The sequence below is a fragment of the Salvia hispanica genome, chromosome 6 (genome assembly GCF_023119035.1).
Source record: "Salvia hispanica cultivar TCC Black 2014 chromosome 6, UniMelb_Shisp_WGS_1.0, whole genome shotgun sequence".
In the NCBI taxonomy this organism is placed as follows: domain Eukaryota; kingdom Viridiplantae; phylum Streptophyta; class Magnoliopsida; order Lamiales; family Lamiaceae; genus Salvia; species Salvia hispanica.
The window spans coordinates 45,913,381-45,924,665 of record NC_062970.1 but is presented as its reverse complement, the minus strand read 5'-3'; the positions used below and the strand labels follow the sequence as shown (position 1 = coordinate 45,924,665).

The following is an 11,285-nucleotide window of genomic DNA, read 5'->3' as shown; positions in this document are numbered from 1 at the left end:
ATATTACTATCAAAATATGAAATAGTTTGCGTGTTTAAATTTACTTGTCGTAGATAATAAGATATGTTATTATAGAGACGTGACATATTACATATATTAATGAGAAAGGTTTAAAGTAAATATCATACAACACTATATATAATAATTAATTTCACATAGAAAATACTCCCTCCGTCCCAATAAATATGCAACATTTGGTTTCCGGCACGAGATTTTATGCAGTGTTGTTTTGTGAGTTAATGAAGAGAGAGTAAAGTAAGAGAGAAGAAAAAGTAGAGACAGTGTTGTTTCCATTTTAGAAAATGTTTCATTTTTATTGGGACAACCAAAAAAAGGAAAACGTTTTATTTCTAATGGAACAGATGAAGTACATCATGATTGACACAAGACTAGTGAATGCTAGTCTTTTTTTCATTGATAAACGAATAGAAATTTAAATGCCACGCTTTTCCTTAATGGTCAAATAGAAGTTGTAAACGTTGTCGGGATCTGCCAATGATTTAGACACACTCTCTATCTCCAAACACTTCTTTACCCATGAACTTAATTTGGGATAATCTTGTTGGATGCTAAAATCGCCGCAGATTTCGAAGGTCTTGAACCATGGGGTATATGTGATCAAAGCCACATCCAAAAACCCGAAGCCGTTGTCGCCGAAGAATGGCTTATCGCCAAGCTCCGACTCCATCTGCTTCATGAACTCCACGAACCCCTTCTTACCCGCCTCTTTCTCTTCTCGCTCCTCACACCATATCAAATTTCCGGTTTCCATTACCTACAATTCATTATCAAGTTATATAAACAATTTTAAATATCATCAAAAAAATTTACAACATCAAACTTGCTGATGTGCAAACCACGTCCCACATCAGGAAATAATTAGTAAAGTTGCACGCAATATATAATCCTACAAATTATGATTATATAAAATCGTGAAAATTATGTCCAAAGTGGACAGTATCATACTAATATAGCACATGTAAAATTATTTGCAATTGTCTATAACTAGACAATATATACTACCTATGTCTCTTAAAAATAAAAACATTCTAAACTTTCTACTTTAAGAAATGAACCCCACAACCCACTAACTCTATTTCTATGGCTTTTTCTCTTACTTTACCCATTATTCTCTCATATTTTACCAATTATGAATATAAACCCGTGCCATTTCAAAAGTTTCTATATTTCAAAGACGGATGTAGTACCTTTTTGTCTATATAATCAGCCAAGAACCTTGCTTGAGCTCGTTGGTAAGGATCACAAGGCAGCAGTGTCGGAGATTTGTCCTTCCACACCTCGTCGATGTATTCGACAATAACAAACGATCCACAAACGGGTTTGCCGTTGTGGATCAAAACGGGGATCTCCTTGTAAATGGGGTTGGACTCGAGAAGAAGCTGGCATTTATTTTCCTTGTCCTCCTCTCTGTGCTCGTAATCGATGCCCTTCACTGCTAACGCAACTCTCGGCCTCATTCCGAACATGCTCGGATAAAAATCCAGCAGAATCACCTTGTCTTCCATGTTCATGAAAGAGACGGAGATTTTTGTTTTGGTTTGTTTTGGTACAAATTCAGTGAAACATTTGCAAAGTGTGGATGTGGATTTAAAGCGCATGATATATGTGACGATAACCATCACCAACGAATATTTTTTAAAATAGTAGTACAAAATACTCCCTCAGTCCAAGTAAATATGCAACATTTGTTTTCCGGCATATGATTTTATGTAGTGTTGTTTTGTGAGTTAATGAAGAGAGATGAAAAAGTAGAGAGAGCGTTGTTTCCATTTTTAAAAACGTTTCATTTTTAATGGGACAAACTAAAAAAGAAAACGTTTAATTTCTAATGGGACAGAGGGAGTATTGTTAGAAGTAGTTGGGAAAAACTATTGTTCTTATTCAATGAATATGAGTACAAAGATTACACCATTATATAGGCTAGAAGGACTCTAATTATGGTAACAATTATTGCTATGTTATATATGGTACAATATATTTTATATCAATTGCATATATTCCTCCAGATCTTATGCAATATTCTTCTGACACTCCCCCTCAAGCTAGGTAGTGGAGTTCCCGATACTTAGCTTGCATAGTACCTCTTGAAACGACTTCGAGTTCACTGCCTTTGTCAAAATATCCGCCAACTGATCTTCAGATTTGACATAAGGCATTTCTACTACCTTAGCTTCAATATTCTCCTTGATAAAGTGCCCGTCCACCTCTACATGTTTGGTTCTATCATGTTGCACCGGGTTTTCGGAGATACTAATAGCCGCCTTGTTGTCACAAAAGAGTCTACACGGAAGGGCCTGTCGGAGGTCCAATTGCGTCATCAGTTTTTGCAACCACAGTATCTCTCTGTCAGTCCACTTTTGATTCCTCTAAACTCTACTTCTGCGCTGGACAGCGCCACTACTTTATGTTTCTTGCTTCTCCACGTAACAAGGTTCCCTCCTACAAAGGTGAAATACCCGATTTCCTGTCATTGGGGTTCCCCGCCCAGTCAGCATCGGTGAAGCCATGTATTTCCATGTGTCCATGTTTTTCAAACATAAGTCCGTGTTCCGCCGTTCCCTTCAAGTAGCGGACAATCCTCAAGACTGCTTCCCAATGTTCTTCGTGAGGTGCATGCATGAATTGGCTCACTACTCCTACTGCGTATGCAATATATGGTCTTCTATGAGATAGATAAATAAGTTTTCCGACCAATCTCTGGTATCTTCCCCTGTCTGTCTGTCTTGCCCCTTCCTTTATCTGTAGTCCGTGATTTTGCACCATCGGGGTGTCCATGGGTTTGCAGTCGATCATCCCAACTTCTGCCAATAGATCAAGTACATACTTCTTCTGATTTATGAAAATCCCCTTTTTTGACCTTAGCACTTCAATTCCCAAGAAATATTTGAGAAGACCGAGATCCTTCATCTCAAATTCATGAAACAGATTTTTCCTTAGTTCGGTTATTTCCGCCTCATCATCTCCGGTAATAATCATGTCATCCACATATATAATTAAACACGTGATCTTGCCGCCTTTTTTCTTGATGAATAAAGTGTGATCTGAGTTACTCTGCTTGTACCCGTACTTCTTCATCACTTCCGTAAACCTTCCAAACTATGCACATGGGGATTGTTTATCCATACAACGTCTTCTTGAGTTGGCATACTTCCCCATCTAAGAAATCTCCTGAGAATTCCGGTGGAGGTTCCATGTACACTGGCTTTGGCAACTCTCCATGTAGGATTGCATTGGTCACATTAAACTAATGAAGTGGCCACTCCTTATTGGCGGCAATTGAGAACAGCACTCTGACAGTGTTAATTTTCGTCACCGGTGAGAAAGTCTCATCATAATCTACACCATAAGTCTGGGTGTACCCTTTCGCCATGAGACTAGCCTTGTATCTCTCTATAGTACCATCAGGTTTCCTTTTTATTGTGAACACACATCTGTAGCCAACAGTCTTCACCCCTTCGGGTAACTTGCCTCGTACCCACGTGTTGTTTTTCATCAATGCCTTCATCTCAACAAACATTGCTTCCCTCCATTTCTTGTGCTTCATTGCTTCTTCGGCTGACTGTGGGATCTCCTCTTCTTCATACAACGCAGCTTCAAAAGCTCGACCATTTTTGTCAGGTTTCCTTGAACAAAGTTCGCCACCCCATATCGACTCTTCTTCCCAATCTTCTCGGGAGAGTATCTCTTTGGCGGAATTCCCCTCGTACTCCAAAAAGGAAGTGCATATCTCCCTGTGTCTCCATCTAATGTATTGTCTTCCACAAGAGGTTGTGTTTTAACAGTGTCAGTGGTAACTGAAATCTCAACTGTACTTGGTTCAGAGATTACCTCGGATATCATTGGAGAAAGATTACAAGGACTTGGGTGAGATGGCTCTTGTGGCGAGACCTGTCCGGTAGAAGTGACAACTGGATCTGTTGGTTCCTCAATCCAGGAGCTTGGAACTGGCACAACCCAACTTAGATAGTCCGTAGAACTACCTGGATCATTCTCCCCCTGACTACTAAGGTGGGTGTGGTAGAAAAATTCGGTTTCCAAAAAATTACAGTTCATAGTGGTGGTGATTTTTTGGTGTTGGGATCAAAGCATCTGTACCCTTTTTGGTTTACCCTATACCCCACAAAAATACATTTTGTTGCACACGGTGAGAGTTTTGTTCTTTCATGTTTAGGTATATGAGTGTAAACAGTACAACCGAAGACTTTTGGAGGAAGGTTAAGGTATTCGGGAATTTTGGATTGTTTAGATAAAATATCGAGGGGAGTTTTCATGTTTAGGATTTTGGTTGGGAGGCGATTGATGAGAAAGATGGATGTAGCAACAGCTTCGGGCCAAAAATGTTTGGGAACTTTGGATTCAATCATAAGGGCTCGGGTCATTTCTAAAATAACTCTGTTCTTTCTCTCAGCTACCCCATTTTGTTCAGTTGTATAGGTACAAGAAGTTTGATGAATCACTCCATTATTTTTACAAAATTGGGTCATAGCTAGGGGTGCTTAAACGGTTCTCCGGTTCTCAGTTAACCGGAATCAGAACCGGAACTGACCGGTTCATTGAGGAACCGGAACCGAATTTTCTGGTTCCGGTTCCGGTACCGGTTCCAACCTTTTAAATAAAACCGGTTCCGGTTCGGAACCGGTCGGTTCAGGTTCCTAACCGGGAACCGGATTATAATTCAATTTTATTTTTTTATAATTTAATATACTAATAAATCTAATTAATTGAATTAATTTTGAATTAAAATAAAATAATTTGAAACATTGAGTGATTTTTAGATTTAAAAAGTGTTAGATTTGCGAGCTCTGCATCTGGAGTATTTAAAATGTTTAAACCGTGATACTTTGAATCTACAATTATTTCACCAATCAATTTTTAATAAACTAACTACAATGAGTAGGATATCATAAGTTTGTTTTTAATTTCCAAAAGAACTTACACAATTACAATATCATTTCATATGCTAGAAATTTAACTTTATAACAAATATATGTAACAATTCAATTAACATACGATTTTAATATGTTTGAGAATAATTTATTAAATGTTCCGTTATAAACCAAAAAGTCACTACAAAATCAATTAGTAATATTAGAAATTCCGTTGAATATTTGTTTAGCCAAAAAGGGGAAATGGAATTCAATTTTAAAACTTAATTTTTTAAAAAATTGCTAAAGTTTAGAACTCCTATTTTTTTATTAAAAAATTGCTAACATATACTAGTCACAACAAGATCAATTATTTTAGAAATTCCGTTGCTAAAGTCACAACAAGATCAATTACTACACTTGACATCACTCTTATCCATATATGAATATTATTGTATTGTTGGTTTGTACTTTTGTGTATTTACTTGATTTTTTAGGTATTATTTGTTATATTTCTAGATGTTGGCTTATTATTTTTTTAGTATTGAACTATTTAAAATTATAAATAAATTCGGATTAGAATTACACATCGGTTCCGGTTCCGGTTCCGGTTCTAGAATTTATGAAAATTTAAAACCGGTTAACCGGTCAACCGGTCCGGTTAGAACCGGAACCGGCCGAATAAGCAGGCCTAGTCATAGCACTGTTAACGAATTCTCTCCCATTATCGGACTTAAGGGTTTGTATAGTGGTATGAAATTGTGTCTGGATTAGTTTAAAAAAGGATGCAAATCTATCAAAGACTTCCGACTTGTGTTTCAAAAAATAAATCCATGTCATCCTATTACAATCATCAACAAATATCACAAAATATCGAAAGCCATTTCCCCCAATAAAAGGCGCAGGGCCCCAAATATCAGAGTGTACTAAAGAAAACATAGATTACATACGAGTATTTGTGGGTTTAAAAGTCTGTCTGTGGCTCTTGGCCAAAACACAAGTCTCACAAGAAAAATCAAAAGAAATAGAAAGGTTCGGATAAAGTAATTTAAAGTAACCAGGAGAAGGGTGTCCTAGTCTTCGGTGCCAGAGCCAAGTTTCCTGTTTCGTGGATCCGTGAGCCAGCATCGCACTTCCATGTTGGGCTATCTCATCCACATAGTAGAGCCCTCGCTTCTCAGTGCCATGCCCAAGAATCCCCCTCGTCTGAATATCCTGCAGAATACAAAAGTCGGGATGCATTAGAAGCATGCAATTTAACTCCTTCGTCACATGACTTATGGACATCAATCTTTGAGACAATGTAGGCACATATAGACAGTTCTTAAGTCGGAGTGTAGGTGAAATATCAATAGTGCCAGACCCCATAACAGTAATCAATTCCCCATTTGCAGTTTGAATATACGATCTAGTAACTTCACTAAAAACAAGAAAATCATTTTTATCTGGAGTCATGGTATCAGTTGCCCCACAGTCAAGTATCCAGCCCTTCAAATTGTTAGCTGTAACATCATAAACATGAAATGCAGCGGAAAAATTTTGTAGGGGTGCAAATTTATTTTCTGACTCAAAATTGGGGTAATTTTCCGATTTTTGGAGAGATAGGGGTCTTTTTAGAATTTTCGGTAAGTCTGGGGGGTCAGATATAAGGAGATGGGGTCGTTTTTTATATTTAACAAACTTCTGGGGGGAAAATAAATATTTGTGTAAGTTAAATTACCTCCTTTAGACGCGCCGCCTCTCATCTCCTTCCGTTCTGCCAAATTTCCGATGCCCCTCACGTTGCCGCCGGCCGGTGGAGGCTCCTGACGCGCCACCGTTCCAACTCCGGTCGATTCTCCATGGTTTCCGGCTTCGATTCTCCGGGGAACCCCTTCTCTGTTTACACCGACCGCCATTTTCGCCTGGGCTTGAGAAGCTCTCGCCTTCTGCCGTTCTTCCCACCAATCGGGATATCCGACCCGTTTGAAGCAAGTCTCCCAAGTGTGTTTTTGTTTCCCACAATGGGAGCACCACAATTTCGACGTGTCGGGCTTGTTTCCCGGTCCGCTGGTGGCCGCGGGGCGCGGTGGTGGCGGGCCGTTCCGATTCAAAGGCTGTTGGGTCTGGGCGGCGAGGCCTTGTCCGATTTCTCCACCAAATGATGAGTCGGCACTGTCGTTGGCTTTGTCGGTGGGTGAGGACGACGCCGATGGCATGATTCGACGTCGAGCTGCCTCCGTCTTCACCCATCCATACGCTGCCTCCACTGACGGTGTTGGCTCTTCTTTCAGAATTTCCCGTCGGATTGAGTCGTATTCCTAATTTAATCCGGTCAGGAACTTGATGAGCCTTTTGGAGTTTGAGAAAGTCTGGAATTGATCAATTCCTTTGTCACAATTGGTTGTTTCTGACTTCGATCTATATTGATCCGTAGTCCATGAATCTTTCTATAGTATGTTTCCAGATCCATATTGCCTTGTTTGATGTTAATTGCCTTTTCTTCCAGGTCATAGATGAGGTACTTGTTGGCTTTACTCTCGAACGTCACCGCGAGATTGTCCCAGAGCGCCTTTGCCGTCTGATGATGGGCAAAATCTGCAATGATCTCGTTGTCGATGTTGTCGACAATCCATGAGAACACCACTAGGTCATTCTCCTCCCATTCGTCATATCCCTTGCTCCCCGGTTCTGGGGGATCGTTTTTGATGTACGAGTAGGCACCCCTGCCTCCGATCTTCACCTTGATCAATCTTGCCCATAAAGGGTAGTTCTTTCCATTCAACTTGAATGGTACTGTGATGCTTTTGCTGTTTCTCAGACTCGCCGTCTGCTCTATATTTTTCGTATCTTCTGTATCTGTATATAACATATTCTGGGTGTAGGTTGATTTCTGGTTGGTTTTTGGCTGAAAAAAAGGTCGAGAAATTGGTATTATTGGCTGTGATGAAATTTTTCTGAGCTAAGATCTTCCTGCTCTGATACCATGTTAGAAGTAGTTGGAAAAAACTATTGTTCTTATTCAATGAATATGAGTACAAAGATTACACCATTATATAGGCTAGAAAGACTCTAATTATGGTAAACCTAATTTACAATTATTGCTATGTTATATATGGTACAATATATTTTATATCAATTGCATATATTCCTCCAGATCTTATGTAATATTCTTCTGACAAGTATATTATAACATGGTCATGCCATGTTCAATAAATAATGTTAATATACATATAAATTCAAGTTTATTGCAATGATACAGCCTTAATATAACGATACACAAACATCCATATCTAGAAGAAACAAATACACACCAACATATAGTTTACTAATGAAAGTAAAATCATTGAAAACAAAGTAAAATTACATGGACCCAATTGAAAAACAGGTCCATATGAGATCACACACCACGAGTTTGTGCACCTTGATACAATGTTAATAAATGGGGACGTTATATTTACAATTGATTGCAATAGTTTAAAAGTATTGAATATAACACATTCAAGTAAATGTAGTTACTATTACCTGCATTTTCAGCTTCGTCTCCATTTGGAACTTTAGAAAGCAGACAAGTCAAAGAAGGAAACATAAATTATTCAGCATAAACGAACTAAGTTATAGGAGTACTATAAAATATTATTTCATGCTTTTCTCGAAATTATTCTATAATTACAAAGTGCAATAAAAAATATATGTGGCCAAATCACATGTTCAATATACAATTACAATTACAAATAGTCATGATTCTTTTGTTTATTGATTGATTTAACTAAGCTCAAAATTAAAGAAAAATGGCAAGCTAGAAAACGAAGTTAGAATATATATACAACAACCACTATTAAATTAGTCCCCAACTTAATTGATACGTTGTTTTCAATCAATAAAAAATTGATAACTAAAATTATTCGAAAACTAAAATGATCAAAAGATATGAAAAATTGAAAGTGGCACGTTGATGATAATCTAAATTGAATTATGGTGCGTGACATGTTTCTTTTTTGTTTTTTGGAAAGCCCATTTCTACTATTGAGGCCCAATACTAGGTCCATTTGTAAGCCCAGATAAATATTATGAGCTTTCGTTTCTATAATCATTAAACGCATTTATTTATTTTTAATTACCAAGGGTATCCACCGGACTAAAGCTGCTCCATACTCAAAGGCAGGGATCGATTCCCTAACCATTTTGTTAAGGATGGACGAGTCCCATGCCACTCGACCATGACCATTTGGATTAAACGCCTCTTTTTAGAATATCACTGTAGGCCTATTAGATGACAATTTAATTTATTTTATCAATTAGTATATTAATTTTGGTATTCATACATAAATCATTTAGGAAAGCATTTATTTTATCAAAATCAATTACTACTAAATAATCTTTTGGAAATCTTTTGGTACTCTATCGAAATGTGCGGCATATAAAAACTTTTTTTTGGTTTACCGTGGTATACCTAAATGCCACGGTATACCAAAAAATAACTCCTAAATATTTTTTGCTGAATTTATGCTAGCTCAGAGTAATTGCCAAACTAACTGACAATATATAACGCAAATATACATAAATATAATATGGTTATAACTCATACATAAATATAATATGGTTATAACTCAATGGCAGACGTAAAAATTTGTTAGAGTAGGGGCTATATATTCAAATTTTGTATGGGATAATAATTTTCTTATACTTTTCTATTTTGGTACGGGCTTTTACACATTAATTCACATAAATTATTAACAAAATTATAAGATTTTATAACTAAAAAAGTAAAAAAAAAAAAATTGGGGAAGGGCTTAAGCCCTCCCCCGCCATAATGTGTGTCCGCCAGTGGTTATAACTATATGATTATAATGACCATCCTATTAATTTGACTGTGGAGAGTATCGTAAGAATTGGGTTCGAAATCAGTATAATTCTTCAAAAAAACTATAGATTACACAGTATTAACTACACGAAGATATTTCTCATCAATTTAATGACCAATTGAACTGAACATGCATGAAGTTGAACATGCATGAAGTTGGACATCATTTTATTTTACAAATTAAGACTATCACAATTACCTTGCTAATGTCTTGACCTGGCGTTGCTCCATAATTCTCTATGTTGAAAACTCTTACAGAATTAGCAGTCAATATCAATTGCAAAACCAAAATTACTGACACTATGCCCTGAATTTTTAATTTGCCTAGGGTTTTGTAAACTAAAAGTATTAATTTTACTGAATGTGTTTCACAATTCATTGCATGGGGTATTTATAATTGAAGGTTTGTATAATTTAGGGTAATATGAATATATCAAAACGAAATCATGCCATAAAAATAAGTAAAATACGTATTGGAATTCTTAATTTGTAAAATATAAGTTTAAAGGAAACAAATTGACACGAAATCCTATAAGAAAAATATCATATGGTAATGGAATGTATTGAAATTAAAATAAATAAAATAAGAATTTCCATGTTAAGGGAACGTATAGGTTTCATAATACTCCTATATTCCACCGCATACAGCATCTTATTGTATGATTATTACGTATCTTACCACAATATAAGAGTCACAATCTAATCAATATTTACATATTGGTTTATTTTAAATTATATTCTATATTCTAACTAAATTTAAATACATATTGAAGGAGGGCACTATACGAAAATAGAAAATATTCTAACCTAATTAAAATACAACTATACGGAAATAGTAGATGTGGGATATTAGTAATAATTTAGTGGTAAATTATTTAGAAGATCTTTTATCTTTTTAATTCTTGTCAATACACCTTAAATAAAAATAAATAGAGCAGCAAGATATTCGTGTTCACATTATCACAAATTTAACAGTTAATTAAAATAATTAAAGTAGTCTAAAGCCACGAATTTCTTAGCAATGACATACGTATTTGATAACAGTCGCACTTCCTATTATTGATAGATTTAAATCATACAAAAATAATTAAATATTCAATATTATAATTCAAAGACTAAATCAATATGTGGTAATAATGACAAGGTTCCGATTCTTTTGAGGGTAAAGAAAACTAGAAAAGAGCACACCAAAATCAGATTTCCACCTAAGTAAATTTGTCCAACAACACAAATCATACATTTTATGAAAATAAATAATAAATGTAATTCTAAATAATATTATTAGAAAATGAAAAATATTCTAAGAATCAATCACGAGTTTTGAGGACCCCATTATTCAACTTAAGGAGGAGTATTAGCAAATAAAAATATTCTAAGAATAATCACATTAGTACTATATTCTTTGAATAGATTTGTTACGTTGAGAATAGATTGATATTATTCCTTGTATAAGCAAAAATACGAATGCTTGGGCAATCGGATGGGACCCCAAGCATAGGGAGGATCCAGAGAGGTTTGAACCGGAAAGATTTCTTGAAAAACCGATAGATTTCAAG

General features: G+C 36.1%; 1 protein-coding gene across 2 annotated transcripts in view; it reads right to left on the bottom strand.

The window, feature by feature from the left end:
• Positions 1 to 374: 374 nt before the first annotated feature.
• Positions 375 to 11,285, bottom strand: part of LOC125191859 (probable glutathione S-transferase) — a 19,879-nt gene continuing 8,968 nt past the window's right edge. Inside the window, exons 1-2 of one of the 2 annotated variants that reach the window (XM_048089286.1) lie at positions 1,209 to 1,526; positions 375 to 775 (exon numbers count right to left, since the gene is read on the bottom strand). In XM_048089286.1, the coding sequence (XP_047945243.1) occupies positions 434 to 775; positions 1,209 to 1,526 (660 nt within the window). In that variant the 3' untranslated portion in view covers positions 375 to 433. Of the gene's footprint in view, positions 776 to 1,208; positions 1,527 to 11,285 lie in introns of those variants that run through there. The other variant, XM_048089287.1, reaches the window with a different exon arrangement.